Source organism: Hermetia illucens, chromosome 1 (genome assembly GCF_905115235.1).
Source record: "Hermetia illucens chromosome 1, iHerIll2.2.curated.20191125, whole genome shotgun sequence".
NCBI lineage: Eukaryota > Metazoa > Arthropoda > Insecta > Diptera > Stratiomyidae > Hermetia > Hermetia illucens.
Genome location: NC_051849.1, coordinates 17410944 through 17432234, shown reverse-complemented (window position 1 = coordinate 17432234; position 21291 = coordinate 17410944). Strand labels below are relative to the sequence as shown.

The following is a 21291-nucleotide window of genomic DNA, read 5'->3' as shown; positions in this document are numbered from 1 at the left end:
ATTTTTCAGAACCTTAAATTGAAATTCATAGAGCGAGAGTCCATAGCGGTAACATAACCTAGGTTTGATTATTGTTTTATAAATCCGCCTCTTCGGTTTCCTGTCGGATAATAGGGTTTATTTGCAACCTGTTTTGCCCTTTTTTCACTAGTTTCATTTTCATCGTTAACGACGAAACAAGCGGTATTTTGTCTAGCCCTACTTCAGTATGCAACTCCAAACATCCCGGTTTTGCGTCGGCGTCCACCAATTCGATATCCCTAAAAGCCCCTTGGTATACTAGCCTACGCCATCGCTTTGTCTCGAGCAGGGTCTGTTATGTCTTTCTTTTCGATAGTTTACCTGCCAAACAATTAGATACGTTAACGTCCTCCAAGCTGTGGTCATCAATCCTGATGTTGTGTTCAGCTGGCATATTTTTTCCAATTTGCATCATGTTTATTGACCCATAATTGTCCTTTCTTCGTTGCATCGTCTAGGAAGAAGCAGAACAAAATGTTTATGTCATTTTCGTATGTTACTGATTATGTTAATATAAATGTCAAGCTGAAGAGCACAGAAGTCAGTCTGTTTTCTTATTTGAAACCGTTTTGTGTTGGGTATGGTTTGCGTCCGGATAGCTCAGTGGTTACAGCACAAGGCTATCGTACAGAAGGTCACGGCTCAAATCTCATTGATTTACTGTGGGATACCAATCGACTCAGCTGGGAATGAGTACTTGAGTCAAATGAGGGTAATAATCTCGGGCGAACGCAATGCTGACCACATTGCCTCCTATAGGGTATTGTACTCCTGTAGTATACCGTTACGGTCTTGATTTAGGATTTTGCTTAATACTAGCACTAAGTCCCAAACATTTAGGCTTAGAAAATCCTACCTTCTTAAAACATAAAGGCAGCGTCCCTTAGTGGGAGAACCCGTTGAGAACTACCCGCAACATCGAACACGTATGCAGGATGGTGTACTTCTGCATGATTTGAACCAGACTGTGTAAGAGTCCTAGGATATCAAGGGAAGCCGTGCGGGATTTAGGTACAATTATTGTAGCTGTCAATATTATGGGAACTACAACTTATTTCTCGAGACGTCAAATTTCTTTAATTTCCCGATCCAGTGGCTCATAGTTCACCTTCTTCTCATATCGGTAAACCGGACATGTTCCCGTGATCAGTGCATACCTGCATGCAAGGTTTTGGTGCATAACCTTACGTACGGCATTATTAGTGTAGCCAGAAATGAGATGGCTCAAAGCCTCTAACGAAATAAATTTCGAATGCCGCGAATCCTGCCGCGCCACATCACTCCGCCCCCAGATGAAACCGAGGGGTTTCAGCGACTGAATCCGGAACTGTGTTCCCCCATCAGTCCTTGAAGCGAACGCACCGTTGGTTAGGGGTGCACACGCGGTAGTCGGCTTGAACGAGGAGTCCATCGTGCTTGTGTCCGACGTAGTGAAATCGTCTTCGTACTCCCAGCTGAAGACCGAATTGATCAGGCGCCTGCCAGTAAGTGAGTCGGCAAAACTGGATCACTTGCTGGCGGGCCTAACGTTGGGAGATCGAACTCCTAGCGAATTGCTGCGCGAAATGAAGCAATTGGGTGGGAGTAAGATCGACGATGAATTGATGAAGTCCCTTTGGCTGCGTCGGCTCCAGGAAGGCACCCAGGCGGTCCTCGCGTGCGTCTCAGGTTCCTTGGAGGCACTGGTAGCTGCGGCTGACAAAGTGCACGAGGTGCACGTACGCCCGACCATAGCGGCCGTTCAACAGCCATCAGACGAGGTGGGCGTCTTAAGGCGCGAGATAGCCGCCTTAACAGCCAATGTGGCCGAGATGCGGGCGACGCTGGACGCTCAGCGTTCGGGCGCCAGATCACGAGGTCACTCGCGGTCTGCCACTCGAAAAGAGCAATCAGGTATAGGCAAGTGGACATGAGTCTTGGCTTGGGTAGGACATTTTCGTGGCGTTTCATCCTGGCGGATGTCAGCTTCCCCATACTAGGCGCAGACTTCTTGTGTCACTATGGGTTGCCGTTAGACTTGCAAAACCAGTCTCTTATAGATTCCACCACCCACTTTAATTCGTCGGGACAAATGGTATCTCACCTAGGCAATAATCTTTACATTTTTTTAGAAGACATTACCGACTCTCGTGTTCGGGCACTTCTGCAAAAGTTCAGCCAAATTACTACCGAGTGTAGTCTCTCCAAACCAGTGAAGCACAATGTGCAGCACCACATTAATACTACTGGTTCCCAGATCTTCTCGAAGGTGCGTCCTCTACCATTCCAGAAACTGGCTATTGCGCGGAAAGAGTTTGAACAACTCGTTCAACAGGGTATTTGCAGACCTTCAAACAGCTGTCGGTCTTCCCCACTGCATATGGTCCCTAAGCCAAACGGCGAATGGCGCCCATGTGGGGATTATAGAAGGCTAAATGCACGGACTGTTCCTGACCGATATCCAATTCCACTCATCCACGACTTTGCGCATCACCTCGCGAATTACCGCATCTTTTCCACCTTGAACTTAACCAAGGCTTATCATAAAATCCCTGTAGCTCCAGAAGACATTCCAAAGACGGCAATATGTACACCCTTTGGACTCTTCGAGTTCACCAGGATGACTTTCGGATTGTGCAATGCGGCGCAAACCTTTCAAAGGTTCATCTACTCGGTCCTGCGAAACCTCGACTTCTGTTTCGTATATTTGGATGATGTTTTGGTCGCTTCTTCCTCAGAGTCTGAGTACTTAGCCCATCTCGAGTGCATTTTTCAACGTCTCCTTGAGGCCGGGTTAGTCCTAAACGTTAAGAAATGTAAGTTCCTTCAAAAACAGGTGAGATTTCTCGGCCACTCCATTTGTTCTGAAGGAATACAGCCCGACTCAGACAAGGTGCAAGCGATTACAAGCTTCCCGCGTCCGAAAACTGTAAAGAATTTGCGGAGGTTGTTGGGCATGCTAAACTTCTATCGTCGTTTCCTGCCCAAGGCCGCCCAACACCAGTCCGTTTTGAACGCATACTTGTCTGGCCCCAAAACTAAGGACACAGGAGAGATCGTGTGGTCTGAAGAGGTTGTCCGCGCGTTCAATAAATCCCGACAGCAACTGGCTGATGCTACACTCTTGGAATTTCCTCTGCAAGATGCACCCCTAGCTGTTTTTGTTGATGTCTCTGACACCGCAGTAGTTGCCGCTCTTCACCAACAGGTGAATCACCTATGGCAATCGCTGAGCTTCTTCTCTAGGCAGTTGAATCAACGGAATTTCAGTACCTAGGATCGAGAACTGCTGGCCGTGCAGTATTTGAGCATCAAATACTTCCGCTTCTTCCTTGAAGGCAGGCCGTTCACAGTATTCACGGACCATAAGCCTCTCACATATACTTTGAAACAAAAGCTCGACAAAGCGTCCCCTCGTCAGCTTCGACATCTGAGCTTTATAAGCCAGTTCACGTCAGACATTCAGCACATGTTCGGCAAGGACAACATAGTTGCTGACGCTTTGTCTCGTGTCTCTGAGGTTACCATCCCCGCCTCACTCGACTTCTCGGCTATTACCAAGGCGCAGGAGGATGACGCAGTACTTCAGAGCTTCAAATCCAAAACTAAATACAAATTTCGGCAGTTGCCCATCTTTGGGTCGAACCTCTCTCTCTGCTGCGAAGACTCGGAAAAGGGACCTCGGCCTTACATTCCGGCCACCTTTCGCAAGGAAGTGTTCCACGCGGTTCACGACTAAGCGCATCCAGGCATCAGGACAACAAATCGGTTAGTCACCGATAAATACTTCTGGCCCTCTATGAACAAGGATGTCAATTCCTGAGCCAGAGAGTGCATCGCATGCCAAAAGTGTAAAGTCACCAGGCATGTAAGGAAAGAAGTAGGCTCATTTCCCTGCACTACCAAGCGGTTCCACACAATACACCTCGACATAGTAGGGCCTTTGCGAGACTCGCACGGTTACAAGTATTGCCTTACAATCATCAACAGGCTTACGCGGTGGCCTGAGGTAATACTTCTGAAAGACAGTACGGCGCAATCTTGTGCCGAAGCTCTCTGTCGAGAGTGGATACCTCGCTTTGGCGTCCCTGCAGTGGTCATCACTGACCAGGGAATGCAATTTGAGTCCACCCAGGATGCAGATGGAAAACATCACCGGTAAAAGTATATCTTCAACGAGTTTAGTGATTAGCATTGGGTAGTGCAAGCAAAGTCGGTGATAGCTTCTGGCTAAAATGTTACGGTATATCTTGTTACTTTCTAACATTTTTTTATTTCTGTGAGAGCTTCGAAAAATGGCTTAAACCAGAGAAGAGTGAATTTGATGAACCCTAATTGCCTACGTATAGATTTCGAACAAAAAACGGGAGGGGAAAAGGGTCCTACCACAGAATTGTCTCTTCTTTTAAACAACCTACGCTAAAACGTTACTATTTATTCAGCAAACAGGCATCCTTTTTTCGAAGCATTTTATTCAGAGAGTGGAGAGCGGAGATAGTATTGACATTTCAAGGATCGCCGGTAGGATAAAGAGAACCGTCGAGCTTTGTTTATAAAGGGCTCGCTAGCCACTTCTGTGTGTTAACCTCTATTTAGGTTTTCCAACTTGTAGAGTTCTGCCGAGAATAGCATCGGGAAAAACTTTCGATCGGGGCAGGACATATTCGGAGCTAAACTCTGTTCTGTAGAAAGAAAATTAGGATGTCATCTTATTGGAAAATTTTATATTTTATTTTCCAATTTTAGAGGAAACTCAGACGATAATAGCAACCAAGCGAACTTATGATTCCGGTGACTACCTTTTTCTATTCAATCATTCATTTTTTCAAAAAAAAAAACGAAACAATATAATTCTACAGTCTCCGTATCCTGTTCAGTCGTCCTGTGATTGTTTCCCGTCGGTATCTCCTCTTTCACTCCCTTTCCGTCCAACTCAAAGAGAATTGATTTCGAACAAATTACATGCGACATATAAAGTCATATTGGTACCAGGACGAGTATTATAGTTGCGAGCCCCGGGAAATGTCACGTCGGTTTATCTTCATGTCCCTTGGGATCGATAAGGATTTAAGTGGGATATACTTGGCCAAATGTGACCACATTAAATTTAGTGAATCACGTCAGTTGAGTGGAGACAGAGTGAAGTAGATGCGAGTGGATAGAAGCCAAGCTGAATTCGAAATTCCGGTGAGCAGCGAATCGAACGTTGGCAATGAAACAGGAAAAAAGACAAACATTTTGGAACCAACCCATTTTCAGGGAACTTTTATCATCTTTCAGGAGCCAATGCCTGATTCGATGAGATTGCGTGTAGGCTTTATGGAACTACGTGACAGGGATTTTTCCTTCCGTTGGGGAGCTGATTTCCTGGATAAAGTGATTTCCAATTTTCACGACATCCATTCAGTGGCGCAGTAAAGTCCATATATCGTTTGCCATGGAGTTGAGGTGGTGTTCGCTATTAGAATGAAATATCACTTTGTGATAACACATTTATGTATATAGTAATTTGAGATAAAATCACAGAATGTCTCTGTGGGGCTAATTTAGGCCTCAGAGGTCTTCAGTCCGAGCAGTTTGAAAACTAAGAAGATTACTACGATTGTTACAGCAATCAGGCTTCGTCTCAAGTTGTATTCTCTATTTCCCTTAAAAATCCTCCCTCTCACTTGTAATCCAACTGTCGCCAAATCGATCCATCATGGACTCTCCTGAAACTTTCCTCATCTCCTATTTTCAAAAACTTTCTGATGGCTACAATCCGGATGGTCCAAAAAAGCATTGGATTAACTTTGCACGACACAACTTCAATCGTTATTCGATTAAATATCAAGCGTAGAAGGACTTTTGGGTCCGTCAATTCTGAATGGGGATTAGTTGGAGTCGAAGGAGGGCTATGATCCGCATTAACGAAGAAAATGAATGATGGCGATGGCTCTTCAAAGACCGTTGTGCTTAAATCTCCTTGTCCCGGGTTTTGGGACGTGAGCGCATAACAAAAGGATTCTCTCCCATTTGTCCGACCCGACGGCAAAAGGTTACTTCACCATGCCCAAATGTTATGACTCGCGACTGACGACGGGTAGGTATGCAAGGATATTTCAAGTACGGGTTGAGCTGAGAATGGCGTTCTTAATTTCGGATGATTCTTAACGATTGTGAAGATGTAGGCAGGTTAATTGACTTTGACCACTATCTCGTTTGCTTCCAGATGCCAGGCGGGGACAGGACGATGCGTTGTGGATAAGGCGCACAGGAATCAGTGCCAGGCGTGCAGACTGAAAAAATGTTTACAGATGGGCATGAATAAGGATGGTAAGTCATTTATCCTTTGAATAGTTACGGGAATTGTTCATTAGTCTTCAAGTGGGATTAAGTAGTGGCAGTACATCATTTTTGTGTGGAAATTGATAGGAGTTTGGAGAGAATTGTGGGATGATATTTTCTGTGTTGATTTTGTGATCGGAACGACATATGTCACATTTCAAGTTTATTGCTATTACATTGAGGACACCTACAGCCGAATATCAAATCAATGACATTTTACAATTATATGAAATCGAAAGGAAGTCACAACCAGGTAAGAAAGTTAAGAGCATCGATAATATTACTAATTCAAAGAAACAAAAGCGAAAGGGATTCTAAATAGGATGAACATAACAACTGTAATGAAGCTGAAAGAACCGGATGATCAAATGACCATCCTAAGTGGCCGAGGCCGACCTAGAGGGAAGAGCTTTCCCAAAAACCTAAAACTTGGGCGAAATTTATCGCGAAGATCCGCCCCCAAATGCTGAAGCTCCATCAAAGTGCTCGGTTGACACGTTCTTACGCACCTTTGTGCTAGCCAGGCTCGGGAATATGGGGGGCTCCTTTGAGCGCTTTCTGTTTTTAGATCCATTTTAGATCCATGCGAACCCATGCATCGGTATAGACAAGTTAATTTTGTGCTAATGACACGTGAGGGATCCAAGCGCTCAAAGGACCCCCCACATTCCCGAGCCTGGTTAGCAGAAAAGCGTGCTAGAACGTGCCAACTCAGTACTTTGATGAAGCTTCAGTCTTTGCGGGCAGACCTTCATGGTCGATTTCGCCAACTTTTTTTAGGTTTCTGGGATAGTTCTTCCTTCTAGGTCGTCTTTGGCCACTTAGGGTGGTTGTTTTATTATCCTATTTCGCCTAGGTTCATTACGCAACTTACGCAGGTTGTGGTCAAGCTACGGATCACAGGAAAACTAAACTTTAAAACTTAAACTCGTTTAAGACTCAGTGATAAACTTCTGCAAGAGTTCCATGTAAATTGTGTGTGGGTCGACACATGCCCTCTTTTGCGTTTTGTCTCTGAATCCCAACTGATCTAATGAAAGTGTTTTGGTTTGCGCCTGTCAAGCCTGGTTGTCAAGCTTGACTAAAGGAGTAGTGAATACTGAGGCATATTTGAATTAATGATACCTGTCTTATAGAAGGATTTTCTGTTTTTATACATGGACGAGCGTAGCTAAGGATGCATCTAAAGACTGAAATGCTAACGAGTGCACAAGTTTGGCAGTTTAGTATTTGTGAATGATCCACATCAAATTGATGACAATACTTCTTTCTTTTTGTTGAGGATGCTGGGAGTCCTGAGTCCGCGCCCACTTAGTGATGGTCCGGACCACTTGGGAAGCAACTTACTTCCTCTTTTGTAGTCCACGGACTCCTGTATTTTGAGTTAAACACCCAAGTTTTCAAAAAAGAACGAAAAAGCTGACTGACGGTTTCGTCCAGGGCAGAGGTAACTCATCAGACGCTGCCTCACCTCTGCCCTAGGAGCAGCGTGACCGAAAGTAAAAAGAGATGGTAATTTCTCCACTTAAATATAATCGCAAACACGTAATGAGTACAAATTATATTCAAATGAAATCCGTCATAAGTCCTGACCTAAACCAGGCCGAAGTAAATTTTTTTTGTTGAGGATGCTGCCAGGACAAAGTTGAAGCAGCGTCTGATGAATTGCCTCTGCCTTGGACGAAACTGTCAGTCAATTTTTTCGTTCTTTTTTGAGCACTTGGGTGTTTAACTCAAAAAAGAGGACTCCGTGGACTACAAAAGAGGAAGTAAATTAGTTCTCAAGTGGTCCGGTCCGTCAATAAGTGGGTGCGGACTCAGGACTCCCAGCATCCTCAACAAAAAATATTGACTTCGGCCTGGTTTAGGTTTGGACTGATGACGTATATCACTTGAATATAATTCGTACCCATTACGTGTTTGCGATTATATTTAAGTGGAGCAGTTACCATCTGTCGTTACTTTCGGTCACGCTGCTCCCAGGACAGAGGTGAGGCAGCGTCTGATGAGTTGCCTCTGCCCTGGATGAAACTGTCAGTCAACTTTTTCGTTCTTTGATGACAATACGTGCCGCATATAGGGAACATTAGAAGGTCAAAATCTTGACAGTGGTGGGATGTGATTGAAAAATTTGTGATGCGTATATTTCATCATAATATACTCTGATGCACATCTGATTTTTTCCAAATGTTGATTCTTGTCCTATAGCTTAGTCTGACGACAATTATACATTCCGTGATTCGTAAGATATATCTTCACTGGAAATGATTCTCTCTAGATAATTAAATTAGTTGCATTCTTGGTTCTTTGTGCGATAATCCTGGCAAAATGAAGTTTTCGCTCTCATTTCCCAGTTTAGCTATCCATCACCATTTCTACACTTGTTATGACAAAATGGGATGGTCTAACGACCGTCCTAAGTGGCTAGAGATGACCAAGATGGAAAAGCTATCCTAAAAACCTAGAAAGATGGTGAAATTGACAGTGAAAGTCGGCCCCTAAATATTGCGTCCTTGCATGTCTCTATGCTAAGCAGGCTCGGGAATGTAGGGGGGGGGGAGGTCCTTTGAATACTTGGATCCCTCACGTGTCATTATTCAAAAATACAATTGTCGTTTTAGCCAATGCGTGGGTCCGCATCGGATCCTGAAAACCAACAAACGGGGGGACTCCTGATTTTACCAACAGATCAACACGCGGACTAAAATTTTGAGATGAAAAAAGAAGAAAATAACGACACCACCGTGCGGGTGGACCTGTAAAACTCCGGACCTGAGTACCGCGATCGAATGGAAAGATGCACGACGGAGAGCATATCCTTAATCGATGATTTTCCTGCCTCGGGTGTATTGCCAGGCAAGGCTTTTAGATTTTACTCCCTGCTTTTGTATCCTCTGGAGGATGCCCTTTTAAGAAGAGCTTTGCGGCTCCACGCTCACGGTCGGGCCGTTGTTTTTTGTTGGTGTTTCAATTCCGATGTAGCTTGCGTGTTTTTTATTCGTTAGGAGCACGCGAACTCCCTTTTTGGTTTAAACGGGAGAATTTCGATTTAATGACTGATCGAATTATCCAAAGGATTCCCATATTTCCGAGCGCGGCTAGCATTGAGACATGCAAGCAGGTATCGACGGAACACTTTAATGAAGCTTCAATTTTTCCGGGCGGACGTTCAGAGTCAATTTCGCTTTCTTTTCGGGTTTTTGGGATAGCTCTTCACTATTGGTCATCTCCGGCCACTTAGGATGAGCTTTGAACATCGTCCAATCACCATTTATCACTACACACTCTAATCAACATTTTCGCGGGTACGAGATAAGTTTGACGTTGTTTGGCAAGCCGGGGACATAAGTTCGGTATTAATAAGTTGACTGCTACAGGAATGGGTACTTTACTCTTTACGGTTTTGTGTGAAACAAAACCTTATTGGAATCAGTTCAATGTTTGTCTGTTCGTCTGCCTGTCGGATTTATTCGGAAACGGTTGACTGGCTTTTGTCACGAAATTTGGTGAGAACACGTGATCTATGAATCCCTTTAGATACGGCAAGTGGCCCAATTTTCTTGGATTTAAGGGGGGCTTCCCATATATGCGAAATGGGGCTGTACATTTTTTTCACGGAATATGGTCATGTGGGGTGTCAAATTAAAGGGCTCGGTTAGTAATTTCCGAAACTGATCTTATTTCTGATATCGAGTGAAACATAGGGAAGCGAGGGCTCAAAATGTACGTCCCGGAAAGTGTAACATGTTTCGCTCTCAAAACATATTCAAGTAAAAAAATTGACAAAACTCACCCACAGCACCTTTTCAAAATCTGGACCTCAAAATACATCCCATTCCAATACCAGCTCAAATAAAATTCATAATTGCATATTACCATACCGAAAACACTCATTAAGTTTATCCTTGGAGTACACAATTTGGTACCATTATTATTACTTATAATGGTGACACACAATCTTGGAAAGTTTGGAGAAAATGTAACTGTTATTAACAAAATTATAGAAGGTCATAATTTTGTATTTCACGTACATTAATCGCAATCGAAGTTATGTACGTCGTTATCACCATATAAAGTCAACTCATATGAACGGTAGTGTTGGTTATCTCTTTCACGAAGGGCGGGAAGATCTTAATGATGAAGCTCGTCCTGGACGCGCCAGAATTTTAATAACTAATGATCACGTTGAAAAACTGAAGAAAGTAGCATCGAAGGATCGTCGAATCTTCTTTAAGGAAGTTGCTGATGATGTCGATCTTTCATTTTGTTTATCGCCAAAAGAATTCAAGGGTATACCATTAAGTGCTCATCGGAAACAAGTGTATTATATCTGAGGGCGATAACTTTAAAGGGGGAAAACATAAGTATTGACGAACAAATAAATATTTTTTGATAAAGAAAGCCACCTTACTTTTTAATCACAGTTTATTGCCGAAATAGTCAGCCCTCTTCATTTCGCCTAAAAAATAACGACATTAGGGAGAGGGGAGAGGGCACAATCGTTAACTGCCTTTATGAAGGGTAAATTAGGCTGAACTTAATTGGTTTTATCACAGGATCAAACTTGAAATGCTTTCAGCTCGCTTCGTAGTTTTTATGTCTGTCAATCGCCCTTCATATTCTGCACTCAGCCAAGTCCTATAATGCGCTTTAGGGATCAATAGCTAGTAGTTAAAACCTTGAATAAAACAACACTAGGTACTTACATATGCCTGTTTTTAAACAGGCCTCTATATATTGAAGAAACATGCATGTGCTCCCCCAGTACAGGGGAAGATGGACTTCCACGTCTACATTGAGTATACTTCTGCTTCCCTTCTCCTATGGGAGTTGTGAACCATAGCTGGGTATGCTGTTATTATATTTCAAACCCACATATTCCCACATCATAATCCATTTTCCGTTTACCAGGTCTACTCCGGTATCCAATTCGAGGTAAGTTGTTAACAGTCATAAGAAAGCAACTTTTAATATGAAAAAGGTTTAGGCTTGTTAGCTAATAGAAACCTCTCCTTAATTCGGTACATTAGCTTAGAACACTTTGTAGGCTTTTATAAACTCGTAATTTTTTTCGGTCGGCTAAATTTCTATGGGATCAATGGGCAGAGTGCCTCACTTACAAGAAACCACATCAACGCATCGAAGGTTGTTCTTAAGTCACAGCATAACTTTGGTACCTTTAAGCATTAACTCGAATTGACTCTTACCATGTTGGTTTCATAGCTGAATATTTCCTTCAAGGTTAGCTAAGTAACTAGGGACATTTTTTTAGTCGAAGTAGCTTTAGTGCACCGACTATCCGATGGGCACCAAGGGATTCAAATTCAACCTGGTGAGCTCGAAACTATCATGGGAGTATCTCGATCAACAACATGGTCGACCTATTCAATCAAATCTGGATGTTGATGTTATCCTCTATGGTTCTGGGTGTTGGCCGACTATAAAAGACAATGAATGGCGTGTTGCGGTAATAGAGACGAAAATGTTGCGATGGGCTAGTGGCGTGATACGCTTTGATCACATTCGAAATGAGGATATCTGCGGTCGATATAGGGTTGCACCGATTGTGGAGAAATTGCGAGAGAGACGTAATTCGCCCTAGCGCGTATTCATTCGCCAAGATTGATCTGAACATCGAAGCGTCCAAAAGGCCGGCCGAAACAACGGTAGCTTGATGTGCTAGATGGCGATTTGAAAGCCTTGCGATTGCATCCAGATCAGGCTTTAAATAAAACAGAATGGCGAAACCGATCACGACCAGGCGAACTCCGTGGTGAACGGGACAAAAGCTAAAGAAAAAGAAAAAGAGACGAATAACTCCAGTGCCTGCTCCCTCGACCGTAAGAAATCCGTCAGTGTACCAAGTAATGAGTTACCGGTTTAAGCCGTATGTCAATTCCACCCTCTCCCAAGTTGGCCCGTTACTCCAACATGTTTTAAACTTCCAATCAAAGTGAAGCTTCGTTATTATGTTATGGTATCAGTAATTCGGGATGCTGTCTAGAAAGAATATCATTTTCCCTTCGATTTAGGCAGCTTTCACTGGTACTCCTGGGCAATCTGAAGATTGCCTTCCTTGCCTGTATCTGTATGTAAAGAGGGAGAGCAGTCAGTCCCAGAAGGACCTTTAGAGATACCGTTGGGCAGGTCTTTGAAGTTTGTATAACAAACCTGGCTATTATGCTGAGATCAGTACTTTCTGCCCAGATTACCAACCAACAGGTCATCATTGGCCTTACTATTGCAGTGCTCAGTATCTATTCATCGAGTTATGAACGAAGAACTTTTTTGAGAAAATTTACTAAATCAATGGGCTTCTAACTCCTAAATGCCCGTACAAGGAGCGAATTGTGCTTAGTCCAAGAACTTAATAACGTTTTGGGGAACACTACGTCTAGATTATGAGGTACCATGTGAACCAATGCTTGAATCTTTCAGAATATCTGCAGTAACAAAGAAAGGCCTCGCTGATGTGAAGGACGTTGGGTAGGTTTGAATTGAGTAGGGTCCAAGGGACAAGGAATACAACTTCGTTCGCTGTTGGGATGGGAGAGGTCTAGATGTTTAAAAAGATCTTTTTAATATTGGATATGTAAGCCATGTCATCTTCATCTTTCCTTTAAGGACAATTGTTTGTGATTTTCGTGGGTTGAGAGCCGTAAAAAGTGTGAAAAGAATTGGCGAGATGATTGACACTTGTGGGGTTCCAGCTGTATTGACATAGGAAGAGGACAGTTTTTGCTGAACTTTTACTCGGAATTGCCGCTGGTCTAAAAATCTGAAGATTAGTTTGCTGGGGTACGGTACGGTACGGAAATCAAGGATGTTGTTTAGCTTGTGAGTGTGTATTGCCATATACAATTAGAAGCTCCTCTTATGTCAAGGAGGCAGGCTATTATGGGGAAGGTGCGATTAATTTCGAGCAGAATGTCGGTTTTCAGCACAATGACTAACCCGTTGGGTTTGCAAACTGCTAATCCGGGGTGCAGTTGTTTCCATCACATTGTTTCTCTATCATTGGAAAACCAAGTAGTAGTGACGCGAATCTGATATCGGATTGCTTCTCACTTCTACCACAAGGCGCGCTCTCCTGACTTGGGAGCGGTTTCTGGCAGACTTTTAACCGCAAGATTCGGCTCCCGGTTAAGATGCATCACAATTGTACAATGCTACACATCAACCGAAGCTTCCGATATAGTGGAGAAGGATGCTTTCTACAAACAATTAAATATTGTGATCGTGATTGGTGATCTGAATGCCAAGGCGGGATTTGACAACACCTTGCTGGGGCATGTGATGGAGAAACACAGTCTTGCCGACGGCAACGGTAATGGTGGGAGGTTCGTCAATTTCTCCAACTTCCGCCGCCTGGGCATTGGTGGCACATTGTTAGGCCACAGAGGCCACAGAGGTCATAAGGTCAGCTGGGTTTCAACTGATCGATGCCGTGCGAACAATCAAATCGAGAACTTTCCGATCAGTTGAAAATTTGGAGTTGTCTCTTGGATGTTCATAACAAGAGAAGTGCTGACGTCGGTCTCGAAAAGGATCAGCATCTGACCATCTGATGACCGTTTATGTTCGCTTACGTCCGCCACTTCTCGCAGGGTTGGGGAGCTCCGACCCCCTAAGTTCAACTTCGACCGCTTGTATGACATAGCTATCGCTGGACAGTCTCGGAGTCTCAGTAGATCTGCCGTTCGATGAGCAAGGTATCGAACGGCAGATCAGTAGTAGTCCGCCTGAGAATATCTATGAGCATTGAGCCGCCTTCAACAGTGCTTTTTTCTCAGCTGCTTCACAAGTCTTCGGCCACGTCCCGATGCGACGTCATAAGATTTGTTGAAGGCTCTACTGCCCACTGAGAGCGATGCCGGGCCTGATGGGCTCGAACTCCGATACCGAGCGAAATCCCGAGAAGTTCAGCGTAGTGTACGTAGTGTAAGAAAGAATTTACTATTGCGTTAGTTATTAAAGCGGAAGATGCCGCGGATCTCAATGATGTCAGACATGCATCCGCATCACGAAAGAGTGAACCTTTTGATGGTCTTGTGAAGGACGTCAATGGTCAACTTCTTTTTTACGATGATGAACAGCTGAAGAGGTGGAACGAACATTTCTCCACGGTTCTTAACCGAATCACATCCGGTGAAGTTTCTCCTCTTGTAGATGATAAGGCTAGTCACCGTAAGATGCGGGTACCGACTGTTCCTCCGAACAGAAAAGAAAACATTTCCGTCATCAATGCACTCAAATGGAGTAAAGCCACTGAGCTTAATGGTCTCCCCGAAGAGGTTTTTATCGCGGCAACCGCAGTTACTGGAGATCTGCTACTTCCACTTGTACGGAAATCTTGGGTATACGAGAACTTTCCCGGAGAGTGGAAGAAGGGGATTATCGTCCAGATCCCAAAGAGTGCGACAATTGCAGTCGCGTGCTCCCTACCGTTGCAAAGATAATAGCTGAAATAATCCTCATATGTATCAAAGAACATCTTGAAAGAGAGAGAACAGATAGAGAGCAGGCTGGTTTTGCTCCGGGTCCGCCTGCATTGACGACACCCTATGTATCATTTTGGGGCAGTACGCGGAGCTTAGATCCTTGTTGCACCTGCCCTTTGTCGATTTCCGGAAAGTTTTCAATAGCGTGAGCAGGGAGTGTATCTGAAGTGATGTACACATGAAGGGCATCTCGAAGAAACTAATAGGTATTATCAGAGTGACATGTGATGGCGCAAAATATCGCATGCAACACCGAGGTAAAATTTCGGAGGATTTTGAAGTCCAAAGCGGAGTCCACCAAAGTTGCATTCTGTCACCGATACTATTTCTTCTTGTTATGCTGGCGTTTTTCATGTCCGAAGGACGTGGAGGAGTTCAATGGACAATTGCATCGTTCCTCAAACACCTCGACTACCCTTATGACATCTGTTTGCTATCTGGTAGTAGACTTTCGCCAAATGGCTCTGGATTTGGAAAGAGAGACGAGTAGGAGTAGGAGTAACAAAACCAAGGTTCTCAGTCTGATGGGTCAATGCACTCTCACTATGTGCGTCGAAATCGTCGACTAATTTATATATCTAGGAGGCGTGGTTTCGGCAGATGTTGGCACCGAACTAGATGTAGCCTAACGTAATAACAACGCAAGATCCGCTTTTGCCACCCTGTTTGAAATGCAGTTATCTCAACACCAAAACCAAGTTGAGACTGATCTGCACTAGTGTTCTTTCTGTGTAGCTATATGGGAGTACCACATGGAAGGTGAACTCCACTGTTACCCAAAAACTCCAAGCTTTTGTCAATACCTGCCTCCATAATATCATAGGAGTGCGCTGACCTGACAGTATTTCAAACGAAGAACTTAGTCGATGCACAGGTCTGCCATTTGTACTGTGAACGGAATATGGAAATAGCAGTGGATAGGGCACACATTAAGGAGGGGCGACAATTACATTGCCGGCTACTCCATGTAGTGGAATCCATTCTCTTAAGATGGCCGATAAGTGGGTGACCCCAAAGGCACTTGGTTCAGAACAGTAGAGGAGAAGTGCGAGCGTCTGGGGAAGTCGTGGGGGGAGCTGAAGCGCATTTCAAGTAATCACAAGCAATGGCGCATAGGTGTGGTTACCGGGTTACCTCCACCAAAGGATGAATGAGAACCAGATGTAATAATGATAACGAAACGATGGGTGTTAACTTTACCCTCTACTGGATTGGATAGATCTTGTGAGTGATCCACCAGAAACCTTGTCTACGTTGAAGTAAGTAAGATGAACACCATAAAATCTCCATATGCAGGAGTTAACATCTTTCTTCTTAAATCTATTCAGATTCGGCGATGATTGTATATTATAGCGCGAAGCCCCGCTTCGTCCTACGAAATAGGTCCTAAAAACGAACTCCTACAAGCTTTGCTGGGTTCAAATTTTCCTGGAAATTCCGTACTTCGCGGAAAACATCTTACGTTCAAAGATTTCAAATGGAAATCCAAATCGTCAGCAACCTCATCTTATCTCACACCAAAGCGCTACCTCCACGTGTAGAAAATTCTGTCTCCTCCTCCACACTTCCAAGTAGTCATGTCCTTCGGGTGTGGCAACCTTCAAACAAGAAACTTCCTTTCTTCCTGTTCCCTGTAAAAGAAATGCAACCCAACTCAACTATTTTGATATCTAGACATTATCACAAAAGTTTTCTAAAGATCTGTGTTGTGTAAAAATCCGCTTTCCGCGTTTCCATTTCCATTACCGCAATCGATTATTATTTTATTTTCCTATTTTAGTTGGTTACGTGGTTTGGGCGTTCGTTGAAAGGATAACGACGAAGGTTGTTTGGCTGTTGCAAAAGAGTTTTATTTACAAATCGTTCTCGATACGCGATTTCGGTGATGACGATGACGTGAAATGGGAAAACTTTTCCATCAAGAGATAAAAACAAACTTTGGCTTCCTTTCGTTTCATTAAAGTATCTACGAGGATACGTTGCGGGAAGAGGGAGGATGGCTTTTTGTGGCTGCTGTTATGGTAATCTAAGGATGAATATTGAGAAGGAAAAATGTTTTCTTGGAAGACTTGTCTTTCGATTTCGTTTTTTAAGGTTTTGTGTAAACACAAAACCTTATTAAAATCGGTTTACCGTCTGTCTGTCTGTCTGTCTGTCTGTCTGTCTGTCTGTCCGTCTGTCTGTCTGTCTGTCTGTCTGTCTGTCTGTCTGTCTGTCTGTCCGTCACACGCATTTTTCTCGGAAACGGTTATAGCGATTGACACCAAATTTGGTAAAAAGGTGGGAACTGTGAACGCTCACGCATACAGTGAGTTACATCCTCTTGCGTCGAATTTAAGGGGGGGTCCCCATACATGCAAAAGGGGGGTGTAATTTTTTTTTTCATCAAATATAGTCATGTGGGGTATCAAATTATAGGTCTCAGTTAGTACTTTTCGAAAACGGTCTTAGTTTTGACATTTATTGGAAAGGTGGGGAGTGCGGGGGGTTGAAAGTGACCATTCCTTTAAGGGGGCCATTCTCAGAAACTACCAAATCGAAAAATCTGAAAAAAATCAGGAGGCTGCCACTGTATGGTGCCTTGGCTCCGAAATACCTTTCATACCGATATCTGTTCAAAGAAAGTTAATAATAGTATATTACTATAATTTTTTGTAATTGGCTGGAAACCCCCCTTAAATTCATTCTAGCGGCACGAAATTCTGCAGTGATATAGGCTATAATGTAGAGCATGATCATACCAAGTTTGATGGAAATCGCACTATTACTAACAAATTTACAATACGTCGAAGTTGTTGCTTCTTTGAAAATTGAAGACTATGAATGTCAATATCACCTCAAAAGTGGATACTCTCACATAATATATGGGTATATTACGTGCTACGTACTAAGAAATACACAAAACCTTTCGTACCTGAAGCGTCCAGCTTCCGGTTTCCCGACTTGTTTTTCATTCTTGGCTGAATCTTATATCACGCTTCAATAAGTGAATCGGATTCAGGAGATTCATTGGAAGATGAGGTCGCCCATTTTTTTTAGAATTGAATTTTTCCTCTTTTCTGTGAGGAGCTTTGAGTTCTTGAAAGATAGTCTGGTCTCTGATCGATACTTAATATCATTTGTTTGCGATGAGGCTAGGACCTGTTCACGTTTTTCAATGTTTGAATAATATTTAGAATAGTGTAAGGCTCTGTGATAGCTACCTAGTTCCACACAGATTCGATACGTTCGCTAGCCCAACCCCAATCCCGTACAAAAATTGGAAAAGACTCCAACCATAAGAGCAAGAAAAGTTCACTTCCTTTCAAATAAAGATCATTTCAAGGAAATACAACTAAAGTCTTCAACTTTTCGATAATGTTTACAGCAAAGGATTCACGGATCCAAGACGAAGTTCTAAGCTTTAGTCGTGATAGTCATCCATGACCGCGCATCAATGGCGCTGGCAAATGCTCATTGTTTATGCATGACGTGGTTTTCGTTATATTTGTGCATACGGAGATGGAGGGAGCCCACCATTTGCCAGGACTCGGGACGTTGCACGTTTTGTGCTCAATTATTATTGGTGAAATCCAACAGTTCTAGATTATTGTGAAGTGGGCTTGGAAAGACAAAAGATATTTGCGGCTTTTCTGATATTTCCATCTTGTCCTTGTTTGTCAGTTTAACCAATTTGCCTTTTATTGTCGTTAATGACCGAATGTAACAATTGTTGGTGTTTAGGGTTGTTGGCGGAAAGGGTTGAAAGGAATATGTTGTAGGGCACAAAGGTTGGCACGTGACTTTCAATTTAGCGGTGAAAATTCATTGAATCGTAATGGAAGTGGGACATATACATGTTCGTATGATATGTTTTTATGGAAATAGATGAAAGCGGATAAATGCTTCTCTGCATACCTATTTATAGACTATAAGCCATTATATTATGATATGATTTCCTTCCTCTTCCCTTCTCTTTTGGTTTTTAAGAAACTGTTTGTGATCTAAGAATCGATTCGGAAGCAAGAGCCAACCATTCAGTGCTGACTACATATCTACATGATAAATGAGCATCCAAATAAGGACAAAGTTCCTGTGTGCAGTTGCCAGATCTCCCATCGACCGCGTCCCTTTGTAAGCATAAGGGAACATTAGGGGGACGTGTTATGGGCATGCACACATATGGATCAGGAGATGGGGGATGCTTTGTGTAGGCCGGGTAAATGGGTGCAAACGCTCACCAGTGGATCACAATTGGTTATGGAAAGGATACCCTGAAATCAAACCAAATATGGAGGACTCCAGTACAAGCGGATTTTCGGGGTAAGCATGCAAGCTTCTGGTCGTCAATATCAAGGGTTTGCCATGCTTCAGTAGTGGGAAACAGCCACTATGCCATCTAATGTTTCAAGAGATAATAGTAGAAAATTAGGTCCACACCGGCTCCTTTTCGCAGAAGCTTGAAGTTTGAAAGATCACCACCAAGGGCAACGTTAATCCTCGGCAGTGGGGATTCGTCGCAGGACTCGAAAAGGTATACGGATAGTCCCAGGATCGACATGAATCCTGGTGTTCTAAGAGACGAGCCGGTATGCAAATGTTCGGCCGCAAGTAAAACAAGCAGACGTTGTTAAATTGTGCAGCAAATGATGAAAATATCAACTGGAAATTCCGTGGAATCCCCGTTCCATTAACCATGTACTAGCGTTTGTTTTCATGTACAACACAGTGTCCATGCACAAAACAAGCGCTTCCACCCGCATTTGAAAAAAGCCTTCCAAATTTCCAGTCCGAACAGAGAACAAAGGCTAAAACCTGTTGGGTTGACGTAATCCCACGGTCTTCCATAATCAGATCCCCGCTGAGACAAGCAGAAGAGGTACCAGTCTATTCTGAATGCATGGCTTAGCATTCATGCGGGTGCGTCCACATACATACAGACATACCTAACATAAATCTCTACCGAACTAAGGAGTACGACACCCGAGTTGAAACACAACGCCACGTTTGAGGCCCGAAGGTCTCTTGTTCGCTTGGACATAGCCACGGACGTAATCCTATGAAACCCGCTAGGGGCTAACCGCTAATAATCGGTCTGAAAGTACACTAACCAGCAATGCTCCTGAGACATGTAAATTCAGATGGCTGTACCGGTTTCGATGGTAAGGTCTCGTGACCGAGGATACTTCAGAAGAATCCCCGTGCAGACTTGGACTCTTGGAGCATTTGCCTACTGGAACACGACCAGCAAGTCAAAGTGAGTACAAGATTTTCTGGTGCCTCCACGTGGAGGTTCTCTTCAGCCACTTGTTTTTGGTTTGGCCGATAGAGTCGCTGCCGCGTCTTCCTCGCTGCCACCTCAGAGCACCCAACAGCATGAGGCAATTAAGAAGGCGGGCAAATTTAGTAGAGGTGGAATTAGTGAACCCCTTTGTATCCAGCAAGTGGCCAAGGAGAAAATAAGCTTCTTCACCAAAAAAAGCTGAGTCGAGGAAAGTTCCGTGGAAATCTGGTAGTTCTTCGAATATGGCCTTAACTTTGACAAAAGGGAAAGAATCTGCAGTTCGTAAACTCGAGCAGATGACAAGAGTGGGCAGCAAAAAGCGGCGAAAGGAGAAAAAAAGATTTGTCCGGAAATAATCATTACTTCCAAGATAGAAGATACATATCTTTCCGGAAGTCAAAGCTGATCCGGAATTGTCAGGCTTGGGCGATAGTTTGAATCGTATTAGGCATAGGCAGAAAGGGGATCTGATGTTGGAGCTGAACAAATTCAGCGCGAAGACAGCGGAAAATTTTCACAGTCAGGTGGAAAAGGCACCAGGTGAGCAAGCGAAAGTGAAAGCTTGAAAGCAAGAGATAGTAATCGAGTGCAAGGACCTAGACGAGGTTATATTACGGATGCTAAAGGAACAATTCAAGAGAGAGAGCGGTGAAGAAGATGAAGAAGAAGGCGAACGGAGGTATACAGACCGCTATTATTAGCTTGTCGATGGAATCAGCGGTTAAAATGATTACCGTGGACAAGGTAAGAATAAGTTAAGTCTTGTGTCGACTTAAGGAGTAGTATCTCTCAAGAGAGACATTGGATGTCCCGGTTTGGGTCACTTTGCAGCCGAATGTACTAGTGAGCACGACAAGTGGAAAGAGTGCAGAAGAGGGCCATCTTATCAAAGATTGCACTGGAAAGGTTGTGTAAAGGGAAGCAGGAAGTGAACAACCAGTACGTCATGGGAGGCTTCGGCATAATAGGGAACTGAATCGTAGGGCTAAATAAGGTTAGTACAAATAAACCCTGAACCGTTCCGAGGCAGCTCAAGACTTCGAGAGTCATGTGGACCTGGCGGTGATCTTCGAACTTTACCGAAATTATGGTAGTGGGTACGGAAAAAATTCATCTGGAACCACGACGGTATTCGCGTGAGGAAGGTAAGCCATACAAGAAACAATTGGGTAGCTTTGTAAAGGTAAAACTCAACTGCGT

The 21291-nt window shown here is 43.6% G+C and overlaps 1 protein-coding gene across 1 annotated transcript in view; it reads left to right on the top strand.

Annotated features, from left to right (window-relative positions):
* The window catches only part of LOC119661337 (photoreceptor-specific nuclear receptor), a 74302-nt gene that overhangs the window by 31198 nt on the left and 21813 nt on the right, over positions 1-21291 (top strand). The window contains exon 3 of the mRNA XM_038070640.1: positions 6212-6315. Coding sequence (XP_037926568.1) covers positions 6212-6315 — 104 coding nt within the window. The remainder of the gene's footprint in view (positions 1-6211; positions 6316-21291) is intronic.